Here is a 25,562-nt window from a genome sequence, read left to right as displayed (position 1 = left end):
ACTTTATCAAGACATGAGAACATTACAGAAAGTGCAGAAAAGATTCCTGAGGATAGTCCCAATAATGAGGAAACTTCAGTTGGAGAAGTTAGAACTGTTTTCCTTGAAGAGGTTAAGAGGTATTCAAAATCATAAGGAATCTGGAAAAGATTAGAGAGGGAAAAGAGGAAAAAATGTTCCCATTGGTGGAAGGATTGAGAACAAGATGATATCAATTTTAAGTAATTGGCAAAAGAAGCAATGGCGACATGAGGAAAAGCTTTTTCATGCAGCCAGTGGCTACTGGAATGCACTGTCTGACAGTGTGGTGGAGGTAGGTTCAATCAAGGCATTTAAGAGGGAATTGGATTGTTATCTGAAAAGGAATAATGTGAAGGGGAGAAGGCAAGGAGTGGCAAGATGTAAATTGTTCCTCCAGAGAGCTGGCGAAAGCACGATGGGCTCAATAGTCTCCTTCTGTACTCTAACAATTCTGAGGTTCAGCACTTGCTGGGTGGGGAGAATGGAGAACTTGGAGCAAAACATCGGAAAAAGAGAAAATGAAGAAAAATTCTGATTTGTTTTAAGTTAGTTGACTCTCAGCGCAATGTCAATTTTTGTTCATGTGTAAAATAATTGGTAGGATAAATTATCATGCATCAAAGAGTAGTTGGAGATACTGGGCTTTCATGACCATCATTCAAGGCCTTCAGAATATTTAGAGTACCAATAAGTTTTCTTTAAAGCTTTCAACCGCTGCTAACTTAATGACTCATATTCCAGTGCACCACATTGTACAATGCTATCACAAATCCAGACTACTTGAAATATACACAAAATCCAGCATTTGTTTTATATTTCATTTGAATAATAATATTATTTGGCGTATCCAGTTAACAAACATTTCAAAATTAAAGCTAGCAATGCTATTCATTCAGGTGAAAAGGACAAAACAAATATTATAAATTAATCTACATTACATGCTCCTGCTATTCCCTAAATTATTTGCAAGTTCTGATTCATTGTAAGGGCTACTTAAGAATTGAGAAATTCTAGTTTCAGCAGATATCCATGTATTATCAGTACTTACTGGTTTTGAGGGGACATTTCACCTCATGGAAACTACTATTGCTCTGGCCTAGTTCCCATGGAGCACAGTGATGCTTTTGCCACAAGCATCTAATACCTGGACCAGCATTTAAGCAAACATCTTCACTGAAGGCCTCACAGTTTGGAGGTTTGTATACAAGGACATCATTCAAAAGTTTACTGGAGAAACCACCAAACACATACATAGTCCTGAAAGAAGGAAGAAAAAGTAGGTTACTCTTAAATATACAAAATGATTGCATATGCCAAGTTAGAGTCAGGTAGTAAAACAGGATAGCACTAACATACAGAGTAATATAACACAGATATGTGAATCTTTCCTCACATCGCACCTCCTACTTGAATGCATAAACTGAGTGAAGTATCAGAAACATCCTGAACAGGGAATGGGGAATTATGTTTAAGTTCTACGCTTCAGCATTGGCAGTGCTAAAAATCTGGGAACAAATTCCCCGATATCCTTGCACCCAGAGCACAAGCACTGAATCCCACATTGTGCAGAAAATACATTCTTACAAGGGTCAGGAAAACATAACTTTCATATAAAGACATCTGAATGATGTATAAAATGATTGTCTGCAGATTTTTGTTCTGAAATTAATGTGTTCCATAGATGTTTTTGCATATTTCATTTTGCCAACTGCTAGAATTTCAATGGTGTTTTTGACAAATGCCAGGAAAGATAATAGAATAATAAAGAAATAGTTTTTTGTTGACCACCAAGATAAATTGGATGTCAAAACCGACAAGCAGAGGCAGTTATTAAAAGGAGGCAGTGATGGACTCACCCATTGCTTACAACTGCTGAGTGTCCAAACCTATTGAGATCACGATGCAAGTTGGGTTTTGGAAGAACTGTCCATTCATCACAAGCTAGATAAAAGAACAGCTTTCATTATATTCATAAGTTCTGACAAAAATTGGAAGTCAATAACAAATTCCTTCTGTAGTTACAAAAATAATGTCACACTTTCCTTTCCATTTACTAACAGAAAACAAAAGTAAGCTAGAAGGAACTGTGCTATTCAACAGTTAATTTTTGAAGTCAATGTTCAGGTGAAACACATGGGTCACCTGTTTTGAAACATCTGAAGTGAACAGCAACAAGAGAAACCCGAAATGCAAATGTTATATTTAAGTGAGTAAAGCACCCGAAACAGACAGCAGCTTTAAGAGAGAATTAGACATTAAAAAATCAGTCAGCATGTCGTAACACAGGAAAATCTGTCTCAAAAGTTGTCTATCCATTTTGTTAACTGAGATATGATCATTTAATATAGTGAATAATGAAACAGTGTGGACATGTAGAAAGCTATTTCATTTCCTTCAACGTATGCATTATAGTAAATTTGCTTCAAAACATATTGAAAGTAATTGACAAAAATTACATTTACTATTGATCGCATGTTGTGTTTCCATTATGATTAGATGTGATACTAATTATTATTTTGGAAGACTAAAATAGTTCCTGCTGGAGATCTGCACCAAACAATTTATAGATTGAATTTCCGCATGATGAATCGTGCTTTTACTTCTAAAAATGCTATTACTCAGTCTTCAGTTACTGCTTTAGGATTGAACAAGAGGGTAAAATGACTTTTTATAACTACGTGAAAAAGTAATTATGGAGATCAAACTGTTTTTGAGAGCTTTATTCAGTTTGTTATTCATCTATTTTTTTTGTTGTTCTCAATGTTAATAATGAAATTTATATGTCGTCACTAGTTTTCTGCCTCAAATGAATATGCAATATATTTCACTAGAGTACTGAAGTTAAAACACAAAACAGTTAGTTGATCTATTGTGTCAGTAACAGTTCATTACTTTATGAATCCATAACTAGTCCTAGTTTTCTCTCTCTTGTTCTATGTCTTCAAATCTCACATCAAAAATATGCAGCATGCACTGTCCACAGAATACACTGTAGTAACATGCCAAGGTGTCTTTGCCATCATCTTCCAAACCAGTGTCCCTCAACATCTACTCGCAAAAGGGCAACAAATTCACAATCACCTCCAAACCAATTCTCAAACATATACATCATTATTCCTACTCATCATCATTATTATTGGGTCAATAACCTCAAACTCTCTACCCAACAATATTGTAGGAATGATTAAGCAGTGATGATAGGGTGGATATAGAGCAACTATTTCTGCTGCTTGGGAAATATAGGGCTAGGTGGCAGTTCTTCTTGAAAAAAACGAAGAGTGACATTACAGGAAAACAGTAAGTTCATTGGTTGTTGTCTACAAATTGCTGTAAATTAGAAAAGTGTATATACTTTGAACAAATACCTGTACTTGGATCTAAGTGCGAATGTGTGGGTCAATATAATAAGGTAACAAAACTAGCATTTTGATATAGTTGCAGTTACAGGGACATGGCTGCAGTTAAGGCTTAAAGGAAGGTCTCCAAATACTATAGGATGGTCTTTGCATTGTAGCTGGAGTGTCCAGAATGAAATAAGGTCCACAATACACTGAGTATTCTTTAAGGGGAATAACTAACAAGCTTAATCTAAAGGGAGGTCATGGCAGCAGAGTTCATACCCATGATGGGCTCCTCCTGCGTTATGTGGGAGATCACAGACACTTCCAGTGTCCTTGCAATCATGTGTGCAGGAAGTGTGTCCAATTGCAGCTCCTGGCTAACTGCATTTTAGTGCAGGAGAGGTGGGTGGACTCACTGGGGAGCATCCACAGTGTACAGCACATTCAGTGAGGTGGTCACACCGCAGGTAAAGACTGAAAATGCAGAAATGGGATGGCTGACTACAAGGCTGAGAGGAAGGCATCAGGAGACACCTGTGGCTGTCCCACTCCCTAACAGATATATTGTTTTAGGTACCGTTGGGGGGGAATAGTTTCTCAGGGCATAATAGCGGAAGCCAAGTCCATTAATAAGAATAATTTTTATTGTCACAAGTAGGCTTACATTAATACTGCAATGAAGTTACTGTGAAAAAACCCTAGTCGCCACATTCCAGCGCCTGTTCGGGTACACAGAGGGAGAATTCAGAATGTCCAAATTATCTAACAGCATGTCTTTCGGAACTTGTGGGGGGAAACCGGAGCCCCCGGAGGAAACCCACGCAGACTCGGGGAGAACGTGTAGACTCGACACAAATCCATTGCACCATGGATAGCTTTGTTGCACAAGAGGGAAGGAAGAGGAACACAGCTAGAGTGAAATGCGATTCAATAGTAAGTGGAACAGACAGGCACTTCGGTAGCATCGAAAGAGACGCAAGGACGCTGTATTGCTGTATTGTCTTCTTAGTGCCAGGGTCAAGGATATCGCGGAGGGAGGGATTCAGATTCCTGGAACATTGGGACCGGTTCTGGGGAAGGTGGGACCAGTACGAGCAGGACGGGTCATATCTGGGAAGGACATGGAACAATGTCCTAGGTGGGGTATTTGCTAGTGCTGTTGGGGAGAATTTAAACTAGAACGGCAGGGGGTGGGAACCTGAAATGGGAGGCAAAGGAGCAGAAATAAGGTTAGAAACAAAATATAGAAATGTAAGAAGCAAGAGTAGAAGGTAGAAGAAACAAGGCAAAAAAACAAATGGGACCACAATGAAACACCAAGCTAAGATAACAAACAAGGTTAGCAAGATAAATCTAAAGATTGTGTGGCTTAATGCATGCAGCATTTGCAAAAAGTGAATGAACAGCGCAAAAGATATAAACGGTTATTCTGATATAGTTGCAGTTGCAGGGACATGGCTGCAGGCTTACTAAGGACGGGAACCAAACATTCAGGGTATTCATTATTTAAAGGACAGACAAAAAGGGAAAGGAGATCAGATAGCAGTGTTAAGCATAGTAAAGTAGGATATTGGCTCGGAAAATCATGATGTGGAATCTGTATGGATGGAGATAAGAAACATACCCCCACGGTTGCCTGGTCGCGATCGGGGCCCACTGATCAGCGGGCGGGCCTGTGCCATGGGGGCACTCTTTTTCTTCCGCCTTCGCCATGGTCTCCACTATGGCGGAGGCGGAAGAGACCCCCTCCACTGCGCATGCGCGGGGATGCCGTGAGCGTCCGCTGACGCTCCCGCGCATGCGTCGCCCGGCGAAGTCCTTTCGGCGCCGGCTGGCGTGGTGCCAAAGGCCTTTCCCGCCAGCCGGCGGGGCGGAAATCACTTTGGCGCGGGCCTAGCCCCTCAAGGTGAGGGCTTGCCCCTAAAGGTGCGGAGAATTCCGCACCTTTGGGGCGGCGCGATGTCAGAGTGGTTCCCGCCACTCCATTACGCCGTATTCCCCCGCCCCGCCGGGTAGGGGAGAATCCCGGCCATGATAACAGAACATTGGAAGCATTAATGAGATTGGAAAAAGCTAGCATAGGTTTTTGAAAGGCAAATCATGCTTTAAAAAATCTAGAGTGTTTTAAGGATGTAACTAGTAGAATAGAACCAGTGGATATGGTGTATTTAGATTTTCAGAAGGCTTTTGATAAAGCTCCTCATAGCAGTTAGTGGGCAGAACTAAAACACATGGAATAGGGAGGTAATGCATTGGCATAGATCGTGAATTGGTGACAGACAGGAAACAGAGTGGGAATAAATGGGTCTTTTCCTGAGTGGCAGACAGTAGTGGGATATCACATGGTTCAGTGCTTGGGCCCCAGATGTTGATGATATAGACATAAATGAACTGAATAAGGGAATCAAATATAATATTTTCAAGTTTGCTGATGACACAAAACTGGGCGGAATTGAGAGTTATGAGGAGGATGGAAGGAGGCTTCAAGGTAATTTAGACAAGTTGAGTGACTGGACAAACACACGGCAACTGCAGTACAACGTGGCTAACGTGAAGTTATACACTTCGGTCTGAAAACAGAACCGAGTATTATTTGAATGGTGATATATTGGGAAGTGTGGATGGCCAAAGGGATCTGGTGTCCTTGTACACCAGACAATGAAAGGCAGCTGCAGCAAGTAATTAGTAAGGCAAATAGTTTGTTGGCCTTCATTGCAAGAGGATATGAGTTCAGTAGTAGACCACACCTGGAGTATTGCATGCAGTTTTAGTCTCGCTCCCCCTCCCTAAGAAAGGATATTATTGCCATTGAGGGAGTGCAGCGGAGGTTTAATAGGCTGATACCGGGGTTGGTGGGACTAACTATGAGGAGAAATTGGTTTGACTGGGCCTGCATTCACGAGAATTTAGAAGGAGATTGGATTGAAACCTATAAAATTATAACAGGGATGGACATCCTAGATGCAGGGAGGATGTTTTCCCTGGTTGGAGAATCTAGAACATAGTCTAAGGATGGGGGGGTCGACCACTTAGGACTGAGATGAGGAAAAATTCTTCACTAAAAAGGTAGTGAACTCATGGAATTCTCTCCCACAGACACTGTGGAGGCCAAGTCACGGTTTGTATTCAAGATATAGATCATTTTTTAGATTTTAATGGCATCAAGAGCATGGGAGTATCATTTTTTAGATTTTAATGGCATCAAGGAGTATGGGAGTAAGTGGGAATATGGTATTGAGATAGAGGACCAGCCATGATCATTTTGAATGGCAAAGTAGACTCGAAAGGCCAAATGGCCTACTCCTGCTCTTAATTTTGATGTTTCTACAACCTAAAAATAGGTCACTGGCCTTTCATGAATTAAGTCAGAAAACACTTCTACATGCAAAGAGTGGTCAAAGTGTGGAACTGTCTTCCACAAAGAGCAGGTATTGCTGAGTCAATAATTAATTTTAAATATAAGATTGGTACATTTCTGTTATTCAAATTACAGGATATGGGGCAAACATAAGCACATGAAGTTAACATGAAAGATCAGTCATGATCAGATGGAATGGCAGAACAGGCTCGAGGAGCTAACCGGCCTACTCCTGCTCCTTTTCTCCTCTAATTACCCTCACCACAGGGTTTTTAGCAGGTCAAAGAAGTCACTCGAGCGCCATTTCAAAACTAATTAGGGATGGACAAAATATGCTGGCCTTGCTTGCGATGCCTGACAATGATTTAATGAAAGTAAGGCTCACTGGAGTAATTTTCTTTGGTCAATGTAAGCAAACTTTAAAATGCACAAAATTACAAAGTGGTGATGGCCTTCAATTTCCTTAAACATGCATACTGCTGCTGAAAAGCAATATATACCTTCTAACAAACGTACACTGAGGAACTAATTTAAAAATTCATTTAAAAATGTTTTGACAAGGGAAACTGTAATGCAGAAGTCTAGTTTAGATGATTATTAATTTCTTCTGCAGTGGTGATGCTGTCTTAATGCAAAATTTACAAATTTAGAGTATCGGCTAAGGCTGCATAGGTATAAACTGGGATAAATTCGGGGCAACAATGGCATAATGGTTTTATCACGAGACTAGTAATCCAGAGGCCCAGGGCAAGACCTGGGTTCAAGTCCCACCATGGCAAATGGTGAAATTTGGAATCAATAAAAATCTGGAATTATGACCATGAAACCCATTGTCGATTGTCATAAAAACCCAGCTGGTTCACTGATGTCCTTTAGGGAATCTTCCATCCTTACATGGTCTGGCCTACATGTGACCCCAGATCCTCAGTAATTTGGTTGACTCTCAAATGCACTCTGAAATGGAAGGCAGTTAGGGATGGGTAATAAATACTGGCCCAGCCAGTGATGCTCACATCCCATAAATTATTTTTTATAAATATTAGTGCTGCATTGTGGGCACACAAATATTAAATAACACAGCACACTCTAATGACAACTGCTCAGGGAATATGTTATCATAGGTGGAATTAAAAACTATTTAGGTTTGCAATTGGTAAAACTGTCAATTAAATTTTCTTGAGAAATTCAATTACTTAGCAGATTTCAGAATATAATTGCAATGCAATTAGAGCACGATACTTACTGCAAGCACCATTAGAATTAAACAAATATCCAAATCAGAATATATTCCCTGGATAGTGGGGTTGATAATTACAATTTCTGAAGTTCCCACTGGAGTACCATGTTCCATAGTACTAGGGGATAGCAGCTAAAATATTTCTGTAACATTTTCTCGACCAAAAAATGCATGTCGATTTTTTCCCCAAAATGCATTATGAACACAGTTTATTTAGTATAGTGATGAGAAGTCTGTATATCTACACTGATCTGTTTTAAAGGACATGTATTGACAGAAAGAAAGCGATTTATGAAGTGTTTATTTTCCTCTCTCTCAGCTAATTTATTTGCCCTGCTTTAAGTCTCTTAACAAGGTTAATAAAATGTTAAATGTTTTTGTTGCCGATATGTTGGATAACATAACAAAATGGCAAGATACCTGATTTATCGCTTGTTCTAAAATTTTTATAAGAAGCATTTCTGAATATGCTGTACAAAAGGAATAACCATGCATTCAAAATGATACAAAACATCTCTAGCCACAGAGGACCATGAAGTTAATTGTTATTACAAAGCAACCCTTTTCCAAATACTTTGCTTGTCAGATGAAAAATAAAGATAGTTATTTAATAACCGGCAACACTAAACACGAAACTAAACTGAATGCTCATGTTTTGAAATCTTGATTTGTTTGTATTGGAAGATAAAGAAATTTCAGCACCATGATTCAATTGATTTCCGATGCACTTTATTTAAAAGACTGGCATGAATGGAATGATACAGCTTTTTTGATTTTTTTTAACATAAATAGACAAACCACAAATATCTCTTTTATCAGAAATAAAGAATGTAAGTAGATTAACTTAAAAAAATTAATAAACCTTGATTAGCTAAAATTAAAATGGTTCCATTTAAAAAGTTGAATTCCATCTTTATCCAGTCAGTTCAACAGGAATGATACCACAAAATAGCTATGAGGCTACAATCCCCATATTACTGTATGCCAAAGGATTAATCGAGCAATAAGGCCAATGAACACTTTCTGGATGAGCAATTTTGTTAGGTTGTCCGGACTTGTCAAAGAACACAATATCAGAAATCCATACTGCAAAGCTCCTGCCACTGATTCTTGAAACAGTGTACAGCAGAATCAAACGGAATAGAAGCTCCTATGCTTGCTTTCCAAACTGTGCTACATTTAGTCTGAGCTAGGTGAGTACCTGCAGCACAACAATTGATCTTGGTGCTTTTTAACATCGGATGTGAAAATACGTCATGGTTTTCACTCCTGATTCCCATGCACAGATTCCCTGCTAGGAAATGCAGTTGACTGGGCATGGACTGGATTAAGTTCAGCTGTGATGATCTTCTGCAGTTGGCTAGCCTACAAAATACCCATCTCCAAAGTAGTCATTTGGGCAAGGTGTGCAAGGCAGTAAGTGTCCACGGAATTGCAGAATGTTCTTCCTTCTTCAAATGATGTATCGTCTAACTTGACTGGTTCTGGAAAACCATGTGCTCAGAACTCTCCATTGTAATAGCATAAGAGATCAGCAATGCCACACTTAATCTCACTGTTGTGCAAAGTCATTCCAGTTTGAAGCTAAACTGAAACCAACTACCCACGATCCTCCATTGTGAAGGAAATGCTGAAATATCTGCAAGAGTGAACCAATAGGGGTGGCACGGTGGCACAGTGGTTAGTACTGCTGCCTCACAACGCCAGGGACCCAAGTTCAATTCCGAACTACGGCGACTGTGAGGAGATTGCACTTTCTCCCCGTATCTGGGTAGGTTTCCTCCGGGTGCTCTCGTTTCCTCCACAGTCCAAAGATGTGCAGGTTAGGTGGATTGGATTTGCTAAATTGTCCCAAGGTGGGGTTACAAGGATAGGGTGGGTGATTGGGCCTGAGTTAGGGTGTTCTTTCGGAGGTCGGTACTGTTATATTACTAAATTGTAACATAAATATTACTCTTTTGTCTTGCCGCGTTGTATTGAATTCTGATGATAAACAGTCGAAGTCTTCCAGATGGTGACAAATTATTTATTGAGTAAGATAATAATAATCTCGTGATTTCTTTCACTTTCATACTTTGCCTAGTAAAACAAATAAGATTAGATTAAACTAACAATTATGACAATACACTACACTCTGATTTGATTACGTTTTCTCTCTAGCTGTTCTCCACACACACTAACTAAAGAAAGAGCGGGAAACTCCTTTTTTTAAGCTCCTGTTAGTGTTGCCATCTAGTGATCATCTGTCTGTACTGACTTCACATTAACTAAACATTAACTAAACAGCAGAGGGCAGAAGAGCGGAGCTACTGATTGGCTGTTGCGGGGGCAATTTGCATACGCCTGTTGTGCTCACCCTAATTTGAAGGTGTACCTGAGCAAGAGACCCTAGCTATTCAAGTGAAGACAAGCATCCAGCAAAGGGCAGAAGAGCAGAGCTGCTGATTGGCTGTTGCGGGGGCAATTTGCATACATATGTTGTGCTCACCCTAACTTGAAGGTGTACCTGAGCAAGAGACCCTAGCTGTTCAAGTGAAGACAAGCATCCAGCAGAGGGCAGAAGAACAGAGCTGCTGATTGGCTGTTGCGGGGGCAATTTGCATACGTCTGTTGTGCTCACCCTAACTTGAAGGTGGTTTGTGGAGGAGCTGTTGTCAAGTGACACTTAAACCTGAAACACTTCTTCAGTGTTTCCCTCCCTACCCCCTCCTCTAACCAAAAAAAACCCAACTGCTGGAAAGATCAAGAGGAAGGCTCGACGGCGGGTAGAAGTAGAAAGAAGTTGAACCGTGAAGTCACAGCTTGCAGGTAAGGGATTGGCTGGTGACTGGTAAGTAGTTTTTCTTTTACTTTCCCTCAGGTGTTATCGTGCGGGGCGCAGAGGTTGCTGAGTGAGTGCTTGCTGAGAAGGGGAGTGAATAACATGTAAGCTCTTTCTTTCTTTTCCTTTTTTTATCTAGAGGGGATGGCAGGGAAGGTGCAATGTTCCTCCTCCAGAATGTTTGAGGTGAGGGACATCGTCAGTGTCCCTGCTGATTTCATCTGTGGGAAGTGCACCCATCTCCAGCTCCTCAGAAACCGCGTTAGGGAACTGGAGCTGGAGCTGGATGAACTTCGGATCATTCGGGAGGCAGAGGTGGTCATAAATAGAAGCTTCAGGGATGTAGTTACTCCAAAGAATAAAGATAGATGGGTGACGGTGAGAGGGGCTGGGAGGAAGCAGTCAGTACAGGGATCCCCTGTGGTCGTTCCACTGAGTAACAAGTATACCGCTTTGGATACAGTTTGTGGGGGGGGACTTACCAGGGGTAAGCCATGGGGTACAGGTCTCTGGCACAGAGTCTGTCCCCGTTGCTCAGAAGGGAAGGGGGGAGAGGAGTAGAGCATTAGTCATTGGGGACTCCATAGTTAGGGGGATAGATAAGAGATTCTGTGGGAACGAGAGAGACTCGCGGTTGGTGTGTTACCTCCCAGGTGCCAGGGTGAGTGATGTCTCGGATCGTGTATTCGGGATCCTTAAGGGGGAGGGGGAGCTGCCCCAAGTCGTGATCCACATAGGAACCAACGACATAGGTAGGAAAAGGGATCGGGATGTAAGGCAGGAATTCAGGCAGCTAGGGTGGAAACTTAGATCTAGGACAGAGTTATTATCTCTGGGTTGTTACCCGTGCCACGTGATAGCGAGACGAGGAATAGGGAGAGGAATTGAACACGTGGCTACAGGGATGGTGCAGGAGGGAAGGTTTCAGATTTCTGGATAATTCGGGCTCATTCTGGGGTCGGTGGGACCTCTACAAATGGGATGGTCTACACCTGGACCAGAGGGGTACCAATATCCTGGGGGGGGAATTTGCTAATGCTCTTCGGGAGGGTTTAAACTAGTTCAGCAGGGGCTTGGGTACCTGAATTGTATACCAGTATACAGGAGGTTGAGAGTAGTGAGGTCATGAGTAAGGTTTCAAAGTTGCAGGAGTGTACCGGCAGGCAGGAAGGTGGTTTAAAGTGTGTCTTCTTCAATGCCAGGAGCATCCGGAATAAGGTGGGTGAACTTGTGGCATGGGTTGGTACCTGGGACTTCGATGTTGTGGCCATTTCAGAGACATGGATAGAGCAGGGACAGGAATGGTTGTTGCAGGTGCAGTGGTTTAGATATTTCAGTAAGCTCAGGGAAGGTGGTAAAAGAGTGGGAGGGATGGCATTGTTAGTCAAGGTGTATTACGGTGGCAGAAAGGACGTTTGATGAGGACTCGTTCACTGAGGTAGCATGGGCTGAGGTTAGAAACAGGAAAGGAGAGGTCACCCTGTTAGGGGTTTTCTATAGGCCTCCGAAAAGTTCCAGAGATGTAGAGGAAAGGATTGCAAAGATGATTCTGGATAGGAGCGAAAGCAACAGGGTAGTTGTTATGGGGGACTTTAACTTTCCAAATATTGACTGGAAATGCTATAGTTCGAGTACTTTAGATGGGTCCGTTTTTGTCCAATGTGTGCAGGAGGGTTTCCTGACACAGTATGTAGATAGGCCAACGGGAGGCGAGGCCATATTGGATTTGGCACTGGGTAATGAACCAGGACAGGTGTTAGATTTGGAGGTAGGTGAGCACTTTGGTGATAGTGACCACAATTTGATTACGTTTACTTTCGTGATGGAAAGGGATAGGTATATACTGCAGGGCAAGAGTTATATCTGGGGGAAAGGCAATTATGATGCGATGAGGCAAGACTTAGGATGCATCGGATGGAGAGGAAAACTGCAGGGGATGGGCATAATGGAAATGTGGAGCTTGTTCAAGGAACAGCTACTGCGTGTCCTTGATAAGTATGTACCTGTCAGGCAGGGAGGAAGTGGTCGAGCAAGGGAACTGTGGTTTACTAAAGCAGTCGAAACACTTGTCAAGAGGAAGAAGGAGGCTCATGTAAAGATGAGACATGAAGGTTCAGTTAGGGTGCTCAAGAGTTACAAGTTAGCTAGGAAGGACCTAAAGAGAGAGCGAAGAAGAACCAGGAGGGGACATGAGAAGTCTTTGGCAGGTAGGATCAAGGATAACCCTAAAGCTTTCTATAGATATGTCAGGAATAAACTAATGACTAGGGTAAGAGTAGGGCCAGTCAAGAACAGTAGTGGGAAGTTGTGCGTGGAGTCCGAGGAGATAGGAGAGGTGCTAAATGAATATTTTTCGTCAGCATTCACACAGGAAAAAGACAATGTTGTCAAGGAGAATACTGAGATTCAGGCTACTAGACTAGAAAGGAGGAGGTGTTAGAAATTCTGGAAAGTGTGAAAATAGATAAGTCCCCTGGGCCACATGGGATTTATCCTATGATTCTCTGGGAAGCTAGGGAGGAGATTGCTGAGCCTTTGGCTTTGATCTTTAAGTCATCTTTGTCTACAGGAATAGTGCCAGAAGACTGGAGGATAGCAAATGTTGTCCCCTTGTTCAAGAAGGGGAGTAGAGACAACCCAGGTAACTATAGACCAGTGAGCCTTACTTCTGTTGTGGGCAAAATCTTGGAAAGGTTTATAAGAGATAGGATGTATAATCATCTGGAAAGGAATAATTTGATTAGAGATAGTCAACACGGTTTTGTGAAGGGTAGGTCGTGCCTCACAAATCTTATTGAGTTCTTTGAGAAGGTGACCAAGCAGGTGGATGAGGGTGAGGCAGTTGATGTGGTGTATATGGATTTCAGTAAAGCGTTTGATAAGGTTCCCCACGGTAGGCTACAGAAAATACGGAGGCATGGGATTCAGGGTGATTCAGCAGTTTGGATCAGAAATTGGCCTGCTGGAAGAAGACAAAGGGTGGTGGTTGATGGGAAATGTTCAGACTGGAGTCCAGTTACTAGTGGTGTACCACAAGGATCTGTTTTGGGGCCACTGCTGTTTGTCATTTTTATAAATGACCTGGAGGAGGGCGTAGGAGGATGGGTGAGTAAATTTGCAGATGACACTAAAGTTGGTGGAGTTGTGGACAGTGCGGAAGGATGTTACAAGTTACAGGGGGACATAGATAAGCTGCAGCGCTGGGCTGAGAGGTGGCAAATGGAGTTTAATGCAGAAAAGTGTGAGGTGATTCATTTTGGAAGGAATAACAGGAAGACAGAGTGCTGGGCTAATGGTAAGATTCTTTGCAGTGTGGATGAGCAGAGAGATCTCGGTGTCCATGTACATAGATCCCTGAAAGTTGCCACCCAGGTTGAGAGGGTTGTTAAGAAGGCGTACGGTGTGTTAGCTTTTATTGGTAGAGGGATTACGTTTCGGAGCCATGAGGTCATGTTGCAGCTGTACAAAACACTGGTGCGGCCGCATTTGGAGTATTGCGTGCAATTCTGGTCGCCGCATTATAGGAAGAATATGGAAGCATTGGAAAGGGTGCAGAGGAGATTTACCAGAATGTTGCCTGGTATGGAGGGAAGATCTTATGAGGAAAGGCTGAGGGACTTGAGGCTGTTTTCGTTAGAGAGAAGAAGGTTAAGAGGTGACTTAATTGAGGCATACAAGATGATCAGAGGATTGGATAGGGTGGACAGTGAGAACCTTTTTCCTCAGATGGTGATGTCTAGCATGAGGGGACATAGCTTTAAATTGAGGGGAGATAGATATAAGACAGATGTCAGAGGTAGGTTCTTTACTCAGAGTAGTAAGGGCGTGGAATGCCCTGCCTGCAACAGTAGTGGACTCGCCAACACTAAGGGCATTCAAATGGTCATTGGATAGACATATGGACGATAAGGGAACAGTGTAGATGGGCTTTAGAGTGGTTTCACAGGTCGGCGCAACATCGAGGGCCAAAGGGCCTGTACTGCGCTGCACTGTTCTATGTTCTGTACAGAGATCACTACAGGTACAGTCTCAATGGGCCGAATGGCCTCCTTCTGCACTGTAGGGATTCTATGATAGAACCATGATTTAGGGAAAATGGACACCACAAAAATGAACAACTCCTTAGTAAGCTACAAGTTGGCAAATAATCTAGTTTTCCTCTTCATTACACATCTTCCCACCAAGCAAGGTACTAAAGTTCCACCAAGCAAGGTATTAAAGAAGTGATGACTGATTAAGAGAAGTCAATCACACCAGATATTAGAAATGATCTAACAAACAACATGTATGTTGTAAAAGCAAAATATTGCTGAAACTGTAAATACTCAAAACAGCTTACATCGAAGGAGAGAGCAACAAAGTTAAGGTTTCAGATCGATGGTGTCTTGTCAGGATTGGGAAAAGTTAGAGATACAATAGGTTTTATAGCAATTACAGAGACAGGGAGGAAAAATCAAAGGAAAGGCAGTGATGGGACACAAGGCAGAGATGAAATGACAAAATAGATGATAGTGCAAGACAAAGGCGAAAGAGACAAGTGAAGGATGAGTCTAGAGGTTTAATTGCACATAGCTGGAGTATTACTAATAAAAGTTGTCTTAACAAATGGTGGCAATGGCTATGTGCTGAAATTGTTGCGTCAATGCACAGGTGGAAGGTTGTATTTCAAAGATCATGGGCAAAATTCTCCGGTATCGGCGCTATGTCCGCCGACCACCGCCAAAAACGGCGCAAATCAGTCAGGCATCGCCAAAGCTGCGGAATCCTCTGTTTCTTGGGGCGCCGAGTCCTAACCTTGAGGGGCTAGGCACGCGCCGGACTGATTTCTGCCCCGCCAGCTGGCGCGGAAATGACATTGCCGGGCGGCGCATGCGCGGGAGCGTTAGCAGCCGCTCACGGCATCCCCGCGCATGCGCTGTGGAGGGAGTCTCTTCCGCCTCCGCCATGGTGGAGACCGTGGCGAAGGCGGAAGGAAAAGAGTGCCCCCACGGCACAGGCCCGCCCGCGGATCGGTGGGCCCTGATCGCGGGCCAGGCCACCGTGGGGGCACCCCTCGGGGCCAGATTGCCCCGCGCCCCCCCCAGGACCCCGGAGCCCACCTTGAGCCCACCTTGAGCCTGCCTTGTCCCGCCGGTAAGGTAGGTGGTTTAATCTACGCCGGCGGGACAGGCATTCTAGCAGCGGGTCTTTGGCCCATCCAGGCCGGAGAATCGCCGGGGTGGGGGGGGGCCGCCAGCCGGCACAGCGCGATTCCCGCCCCCGCCGAATCTCCAGTGCCGGAGAATTCGGCAACCGGCGGGGGCGGGATTCACGCCAGCCCCCGGCGACTCTCCGACCCGGCGGGGGGTTGGAGAATCTCACCCCAGATACTGTTACTGAAGCCAACATTGGGGTTCACTGGAACAACTTTAGAAGGCTGAAGACAGATGGGGGTGTGAGGTAGAGAATTAGAAGGACACATGGTGATCTATCGATCTCCTTTATGGACTGAAAGGTGCTCCATAATGTGATCTCCCAATATAGAGAGACAGATCAGGGAGAGACAATTGTAGTACACGGAAAGTAGTAACAAATTGTTTCACCTGGAACTAACATTTGAGACCATGGACAGTGGGATAGGAGGTGTTGATCTCTTGCATTTGTATGAGAAGATGCTGTGTGAAGGGAGCAATTGATGGGGGCAAGGCTGGACCAGGGCTTCATGAGAAAGAGTCCCTTCAGAATACCAAAGACAAGGGAAGAGAAGGAAATGTGTTTGGAGACGGCATCATTCAAAGTGGCAGAAATATTGGAGGGACACTCATTTAGTGTGAAGGTTGGTGGGGTGAAAGGTAAGGAGGAAGGGGAACCCGCATCTTGCTTCTGGGAGGAAGAGGAAGGGGTGAAAGGACAAGGGCAGGAGTTAACACCGACACAGTCAAGGGCCCTATCAACCATGATGAAGGGAAAAGGAAGACACATCAGAAGTCTGGAAGGTAATCATTAAGACAGATGCAACAGAGACAAAGAAACTGGGAGAATGGAAGACAGTACTTACAGGGGGCGAAATTCTCCCCCAACGGCGGGATGCCCGCCGACTGGCGCCAAAGCCGGCGCAAATCAGACGGGCATCGCGCCGGCAAAAAGGTGCGGAAGTCTCCGCATCTTTGGCGGCCTAGCCCCAACATTGAGGGGCTAGGCCGACGCCGGAGGGATTTCCGCCCCGCCAGCTGGCGGAAATGGCGTTTGTTGCCCCGCCAGCTGGCGCGGAAATGCGGCGCATGCGCGGGAGCGTCAGCGGCCGCTGTCAGTTTCCCCGCGCATGCGCGGGAGCGTCAGCGGCCGCTGTCAGTTTCCCCGCGCATGCGCGGGAGCGTCAGCGGCCGCTGAAAGTTTCCCGCGCATGCGCAGTGGGGAGAGTCTCTTCCGCCTCCGCCATGGTGGAGGCCGTAGCGGAGGCGGAAGGGAAAGAGTGCCCCCACGGCACAGGCCCGCCCGCGGATCGGTGGGCCCCGATCGCGGGCCAGGCCACCGTGGGGGCACCCCCCGGGGTCAGATCGCCCCGCGCCCCCCCCCAGGACCCCGGAGCCCGCCCACGCCGCCTGGTCCCGCCGGTAAATACCAGGTTTGATTTACGTCGGCGGGACAGGCAATTCCTGGGCGGGACTTCGGCCCATCCGGGCCGGAGAATCCAGCGGGGGGTCCCGCCAACCGGCGCGGCTGGATTCCCGCCCCCGCCCAATCTCCGGGAGCGGAGACTTCGGCGGGGGCGGGGGCGGGATTCACGGCGGCCAACGGCCATTCTCCGACCCGGCGGGGGGTCGGAGAATGACGCCCAGGATGTGGACTGGAAGGAAGTATAGTCACAATATTGTTATAATCTCAGAATGCCAGTTGGTGAAGGGGCATACTGGAGTCAATCTTTATTCAGTCTTATATTTATTCTTTATTCAGTCTTACATTTATTTAAAGAGTGGAACTTTGAAACACAGGACGTGATCTTCCGGAAAAATGTGCAAGTGTGCTAGCGAGCGGGAGTTACCGCGGGTCTCCCGGCACTTGGCCCGGCGAGGCTAGCAATGCTATTTAACATTAATAGGATCATTTAACAAAGCCTCACGGGCTTCTCGCCCCAAATACCGGTTCGCCATCTGATTCACCGGGACTGCACTCGCCAGCCCCCCACTAACAAGGTCGAGCAGCACTTAAGCTGCAATTGCTCAGCCAATCCCAGCCAGCTCACAACAACGGCATCTCTGAGACCTGCCCAGATTTGGGGATGCTGACCTGGGGAGGCTCCTGGACATGGTGCAGGACAGGAGGGATGTCTTGTTTCCCTGAGGTCTCGGAGGGTGAGCCAAAAGGCAGCCAATGTTGCCTGGAATGAGTTGGCGACAGCAGTCAGCTCAGGCAGTGTGATCAGGAGGACTGGCCTTCAGTGTCGGAAGAAGGTCAATGATCTACACCGGGCAGCACGAGTGAGAAGACACCAACGTCCCACTCCCTCACCCCCAAGGAAGCATTCCCCCATCCCCCTCCCCCTTTAGCACTCCCTCCACCAACCCCTTCAACCCTCCCTCTACCCCAACCCTCCCTTCACACCCGCCCCAACAACTGTGAACCACGCATGTGGCCAACGATGCCCTCTCTTTGTCCCCTCGGGAATAACGTTCCCATAATCGTCGGCAGAGGGCCCAGACTGGCAGTGGGGTGCTGGACCTTCTTCGAGGAGTATTTAAAAGGTTCGATAATGAGTACCAGCTGGATGGGCCAGAGCAAATTGAAGTGATGGATTTACTTGAGCTGTACTATTTGTAGATATTTGAAAGGAGGTTGAAACAGGCTTTTTGCTGTGGGGCAACTATACGTTGGAGGTCATGGAGAGATGACCTCCAGAGGAGCTGTATGTTGCAGTTAAGTCTGCACAATGTTCAGAAAATGAGTTCAGAATTATTCCACGTGGCAGTCTTGCACATACTCAGATGAAACCCATCGTAAGTCTCGTAAGTCGTACACTGAAAGTCATTATGACAGAGGAAGCCATTCAGCCTGCTGAATCCATGCCAGATCTTTGTAGAGCAAATCAATCAGTCCCATCTTCACTGTAAACCTGCAGGTTTATTTTCCTCAAGTGTCTATGCAATTTCCTTTTGAAATCATATATTGTCTCCCCTTCCACCACCCTGATAGGCAACGACTTCCAGATCATTACCACTGCGTAAAAATGTTTTACTTTGCTTGCCTGAAACTTTAAACCTGTGCCTCTCAGGCTTTGTACCATCAGCTAATAGGAACAGCTTTTCTTTGCATATCTTATCTCAACTCTTCATAATCTTACACATATCATCAAATCTCCCTCAAGCAAATGTCCTTTCTATCTCCTATTCTCCTTAGGAAACCATCCCCAGATTCTCCAACCTAGCCTTGAAGATAAAAACCCCGGGCGGGGTTCTCCATCCTGCCACACCAGTTTTCTGGTGCGGCGTGCCCCCGCCAGTGGCGGGATTCTCCGTCTCACCAGCCGACCAATGGTATTGCCCATTGTGGGCAGCCCCACACTGTAGGGATATCTCCGGGCTTGGGTGCGCTGCCGGCGCAACAGAGATTCCCGACAGCGGAGAATCCAGCCCCCCATCTCTGGAGCCAGTCTCGTAAATCTCTTCACCCTCTCCCTATCTCCTGTTTCTGCCAGAATACATCACCTATTAAATTCATATGCCACTAGTAAACTCACTCTGCTAGCCTCTTTGCTGTTACAGTTGATTGGCATCGTCCTCACTGTCTGTTGTACCTTCCAGAGGTTGTATCATCAGGAAATTCAGTCATGGTGGAAAAAAAATAATATTAACAGACTCAATCTGTAGTCCTACCCTTTTTAATTGCAGGGCGGTAGGAAGTGCAGTTTGCACTTATCCATCGACATGGCTATTACTTAGTCACCACCCTGACCTGGCTTCTTGCAACTTAGGAAATTAGTAACTATCATAACTGTCTAAATTGCCCTGTTTAAAGAGGCATAACACAGGATTCTAATTTTGACCCATGTAGTTGCAGATAATATAACTGCTCACCAGTTTCATGGCAACCCTAGATAAAATCAAATAAAACTGATCCACAGCAAAAATGCGCAGTTCACTAACTTTACAAGCTGAAACTAACACCAACTGCAATTTTCATGCAAGATACAAACTTAGACATTCAAATCAGTTCAGATAATGAGTACATTAACTTAAAAACTAATTGAAAATTCCAACTGGAAAACAGTGAATGTCTAAACTGTGCACAATTTCCAAATTGCTTGCATAAAATGAGATACCTAATGATCCAATGAAACAGCTCACAAAAGACAAATAATCATAACACTAATCCAAATGGAACTGGGCTTAAACAAGTATTACACTGCAGCTATTCCAGAACATGATATTTTAAGTGTATGCATATATTATATATAGTGTGTGAAGGATGTTCAAGGAGAAGGATTAATCTGGATTTTCAGATTATTTTAAGGCGCATCCATAATTATTATGCAGTCATACTGAACCAATAAAATAAGATTTCCCTTGTACGTGCCCATCACAGTTCAATATTGCACAAGCTAAATCAACCAGGAGGTGCAAAGAACATTCCAACTAATACCTCCAATAAATTATTTTGACTTAGTCAGTCAACCACAATGCAAATTGACATAAATCAGGCTCACCAGTAATCAAACATATTTTGAATGCAAATCATTTCACAAACTAAACGCATTGAAAAGCAAATATCAAAATTTAGTTATAATCAATTACAATTATAGTGTGTACAGTCATAAATATTTAACACTGCATAAAGTTTAATTAATAATAAAAAAAGGTGCAGTTACAAATCAAAAGTATACAAATATCAAGAATAGAAAGCATATAAGTAATATAAGGAGAGGCGAATACTGATACAGGAATTTGGACAACAAATCATTTGATCACTATTTCTTTTTAATATATTTCTAGAAGCTACAAAGGTTTGGATTGTTGCGGGATGTTAGTGTCAGGAAAACAAAGGTAGTTTCAAGGGATTTATATTTGTATTGGTAAACATTAGAAATAAAGTATAGTTTTAAGTGGGTTTAATTTAATATTATTGTGCCTGGAAGGGTGAAACCTATAGTTAGATTCATGTTGAACAAAGATGTTTGTATGTGTGGAGGTTGGTTAAGTTCCAACTATGTTTCTTTTGTGCTTAGAGACAGCTACGGCGTGAAGAATTAATAAAAGGTATAAGCATGTGAGGGTTGCTTAGCAACTGGGGGCTTGTAAGGTAGAGAAGTTTTTAAGTTTTAATTTAGCTAATTTGATTGCAGTTGGAGACAGGATCTTGGTGCGTGAACATCTCAACTCTGCCAGAAGATAAACTGGATAGGAAGAAGCTGCAAAGCAACAAGCTTCCTAAAGTATAAGTTAAAGTCCAGATAACCAGGCAATTGGGACAGAAAGAATCTATAAGAAGTCAGGAGTTAAGTGAACATTGACCAAAGTATTGTTCAGGAGAATTCAAGGAAGAATAAAAAAAGTGTGCTGAGTTAAAGAGTCAATTGCAGTAACCAGATTTAAAATGGAATAACAGCTTTCAAGAGTAAAACAAACATCTGATGCCATTTTAATACAGTCTGAAAATCCAACAGTAAAACAATTATGTATAGTTTACACAGCCGTCAAGTCAAAGATGTCCTCAAGGGGTTTGCGTGAAATCCTGGATTGGATTCACTGTTAAAAGTGGAACAAAAGTTCTGTTTAGAGGTGCCAATTGGAAAACCTGATCTGGATTACGGAATGCAAACTACCAAGGGAAAGAACTATGATTACGAAAGAAGATTTTAAAGCGTGTCTTTGGGGGTGCAGTTTGGAAACTCTTGTGTGACAATCATGTGAGGGGATGCTGAGGAGAAATCCACAAACATTCACCTGAGCTGAAAAAGGACTTCTTGTGTTAATGAGACCATTGTAGATTAAGATGTGCTTTGTGACCCGTGTTAATCCTAAGACCTGTGTCTAATTCTTAAGCTAAGGGGAGAGTAATGGAATATCGTATAATAACCCAACTTTCCATGTTTTTAAAATTATTTTTATAAATTTTTTTATATTTTTACATTTTTACAAAGAACAAACACAATCGCAACACAAACTGCAGCCCCCCCCACCCCTTGACAGACACCAGATCCTCAATGTGCAAGATCAACAAACCCAATCGCTGGTAGAACCCCTCATCTGCCCTTCTTAGAGCAAATTTCACATTCTCCAAACATAGGGGGCGGGATTCTCCCATCCCACGCCATATGGGACAATCGGCGTTCGCGCCATTTTTTCCCGCAGCGCCGATCCGACACCGGCAGGCGATTCTCCAAGGAGCGAAGAATCGGCGCCATTTGTGCCAGCGCGTTTGGCGCAGTGCCAGTCACGGGCCGCTGTCCGCGGCCAGGCCGCCGATTCTCCAGTCTTGATGGGCCGAGTGGCCGCGTGGAAACGGCAGAGTCCCGCCGGCATTGTTTACACTTGCTCGCAGCCTGCGGGAACTCTGCGCGTAGGGTCGGGGCCAGCCTGAGGGGCAGCGTAAAGCGCTCCTTCACCGGGGGGGGGGGAGGCCTCCGATGGGGTATGGCCCGCGATCGGGACCCACCGATCGGCGGGCCGGCCTCTCCCGCCGTGGCCCTATTTTATTATGCGGCCGGCCCCTGAACCCCCACGCCATGTCGCGTCGGGGCCATGTCGTGTCCCCCGTGCATTTGTGCGTTGGCGCGGCCCAGCTTCGCATGTGCGGGTTGGCAGGGCGCCACTGCGCATGGGAAGGGAGGCTGGAGTGGCGTGAACCACGCCAGCGCCGTGCTGACCCCCTAAGGGGGCCAGAATCGGTAGTGCCCGCGCCCGTTCATGACGGCGTTCATGACGCCGCGAACACTCTGTCTCCATTTCGGAGAATCGCGCCCAGGAACTCCATCATATCCCCCAGCCACGCCGAGGCACAGGGGGAGAAGATGACCTCCACCCTAACAGAACCCACCTGCGAGCGATCAATGAGGCGAAAGCTAAGACATCTGCTTCCGCACCCGTCTGCAACTAAGGAAGGTCGGACACCCCGAATATGGTCTTCAGGGGACCAGGTTCCAAATCTACGTGTAGGATCTCTGACATGGTGATAAAAAACGACACCCAAAATTTCTCCAACTTGGGGCAGGACCAGAACATGTAAACATAATTAGCTGGACCCCTTCCGTACCATTCGCAGCCATCCTCCACTCCCCAAACTACCGGCTCATCCACGCCTTTTAATTGAATCAACCCCAGTCTCCCACACGAGATTGAGGCATTCACCTCCTCAGCACCTTATCCTCCTCCATGGTCCTACCATAAATCGCTGAAATGACCCCACCCTCCATCACCGACATCACCTCCTCCAGCAACAAAGAGGACAGTGCTGCCAGAATGTTCGAGAAGGCCTTTCTCAGGAAGTTCCGCACCTGCATGTATCTGAAATCCTCCTCACATTGAAGCCCAAAAACCTCCCATCTCTTCCATGCTTGCAAACCGCCCCTCCAAAAAGAAATCCTAAATCTCCTTCACCCCTCTCTCCTCCCATTCCGGGAACCTCGCATCCATCCTCCCCGGCTGAAACCCAAGGTTCCCTCTTATCAGCATCACTCTCGGGCCCACCTTCAACTTAAAGTGCTGCCAGAATTGTCTCCAAATCTTCAGCATGGCTACCACCATAGGACGTCACGAATACTTCCTTGGGGCAAACGGTATCGAACTGGTCTGATTAGAAAGTTTGCAGACGACACAAAGGTTGGTGGAATTGCGGATAACGATGAGGACTGTCAGAGGATACAGCAGGATTTAGATCGTTTGGAGACTTGGGCAGAGAGGTGGCAGATGGAGTTTAATCCGGACAAATATGAGGTAATGCATTTTGGAAGGTCTAATGCAGGTAGGGAATATACAGGGAATGGTAGAACCCTCAAGAGTATTGAAAGTCAGAGAGATCTAGGTGTACAGGTCCACAGGTCACTGAAAGGGGCAACACAGGTGGAGAAGGTAGTCCAGAAGGCATACGGCATGCTTGCCTTCATTGGCCGGGGCATTGAGTATAAGAATTGGCAAGTCATGTTGCAACTGTATAGAACCTTAGTTAGGCCACACTTGGTATAGTGTTCAATTCTGGTCGCCACACTACCAGAAGGATGTGGCGGCTTTAGAGCGGGTGCAGAAGAGATTTACCAGGTTGTTGCCTGGTATGGAGGGCATTAGCTATGAGGAGCGGTTGAATAAACTCGGTTTGTTCTCACTGGAACGACGGAGGTTGAGGGGCGACCTGATAGAGGTCTGCAAAATTCTGAGGGGCATAGACAGAGTGGATAGTCAGAGGCTTTTCCCCAGGGTAGAGGGGTCAATTACTAGGGGGCATAGGTTTAAGGTGCGAGGGGCAAGGTTTAGAGGAGATGTATGAGGCAAGTTTTTTACTCAGAGGGTAGTGGGTGCCTGGACCTCGCTGCCGGAGGAGGTGGTGGAAGCAGGGACGATAGTGACATTTAAGGGGCATCTTGACAAATAGATGAATAGGATGGGAATAGAGGGATATGGACCCAGGAAGTCTAGAAGATTTTAGTTTAGCTTGGAGGGCCGAAGGGCCTGTTCCTGTGCTGTACTTTTCTTTGTTCTTTGTTCTTTGACGCCATTCCCTGCGCCCTTACAGGAACCTGTCTTCATCCGCATCCATAGGGGTTCCGTCTCCCTACTCCAGCCTTCTCCACATTCGCCACCCAGCAATATTATAGCAAGTTCAGTAGGACCAACACCCTGAGTGCCACCCACTTTGCAGCACCACTTTCCTTATCCTAGCCACCTTCCCTGCCCATACAAACGATGAGGCCAGCCTGTCCACCCCTTTAAAAAATGACTTCTGTAAAAAGACCGGCAGACACTGAAACAGAAACATAAAATGCGGCAGAATGTTCATCTTCATTGCCTGTACCCGGTCTGCCAATGACAAGGGGAGACTATTAACTTTTCATGTATGATAAATGTTTTTTTCCTTGTTGTTAAAACTAATTAGCGGTCCTGTGACTCTGGTCCGCCCGTTTTATCTAAAAAAGTAAAAGTTAGGCAGCCGGGGCAGGATTCGTGGACTCCTACAACAGCAAAACTGGTGCTGCATCTGGACTAATTCAACGACCGTTAAGGGGCTAGCACCAGCACCATGTGGAACACAACCGATTCCAATGAGAAACGTTGCCGGATTCGCCGGGTCTGGGATTGACACTCAGGAGGTTGACAAGTTGCAGCTGCACATACACACGACACGCCCCACACACCATCCCAGACAACAAGATGGCAGCAAGATGCGCAGTACCAAGATTTACTGACTTGGAACTGGAGACGTTGCTGGACGCCGTGAAGGAAAGGCGGGCGACCCTGTACCCCGGGGTGGGAAGGAGGTAACAGCCGCCACCGTTCGTCAGGCCTGGAACAAGTGGCAGAGGCCGTCAGCGCGGCCTGACCAGCAGTGTAGAAAGGAACTACACAACTTCCTCAGGGTGGCCAGGTTGAATAGGTAGCTCTGCACCCCTAGCACCAACCCCCATCCCACACACCCATAGCCCCACACCCTACCCAACCGTAGGACAGTGGAACCCCCACCCTGCACCACAGGCGGCCGCCATGGCCGGGTTCCCTGGGCATTGAAGCCACCAGCTACTCACACCCTGGACTACATGTGTCGGACTGTCTAGCACTGTGCTTTTCTGTCCCCCGATCCTACCCCCTTTCCCCAGGAGAAGGC

General features: G+C 45.3%; 1 protein-coding gene across 2 annotated transcripts in view; it reads right to left on the bottom strand.

Moving 5' to 3' along the window:
* atrnl1b (attractin-like 1b) overlaps window positions 1-25,562 on the bottom strand; it is a 1,392,850-nt gene that overhangs the window by 1,042,270 nt on the left and 325,018 nt on the right. For both annotated transcript variants that reach the window (XM_072479459.1, XM_072479460.1), the window contains exons 11-12: window positions 1,878-1,962; window positions 1,070-1,278 (exon numbers count right to left, since the gene is read on the bottom strand). In XM_072479459.1, the coding sequence (XP_072335560.1) occupies window positions 1,070-1,278; window positions 1,878-1,962 (294 nt within the window). The remainder of the gene's footprint in view (window positions 1-1,069; window positions 1,279-1,877; window positions 1,963-25,562) is intronic.

The sequence above is a fragment of the Scyliorhinus torazame genome, chromosome 16, assembly GCF_047496885.1.
Source record: "Scyliorhinus torazame isolate Kashiwa2021f chromosome 16, sScyTor2.1, whole genome shotgun sequence".
In the NCBI taxonomy this organism is placed as follows: domain Eukaryota; kingdom Metazoa; phylum Chordata; class Chondrichthyes; order Carcharhiniformes; family Scyliorhinidae; genus Scyliorhinus; species Scyliorhinus torazame.
Note: the sequence above shows the minus strand (reverse complement) of the source record. Positions and strands in the feature narration are given on the sequence as shown.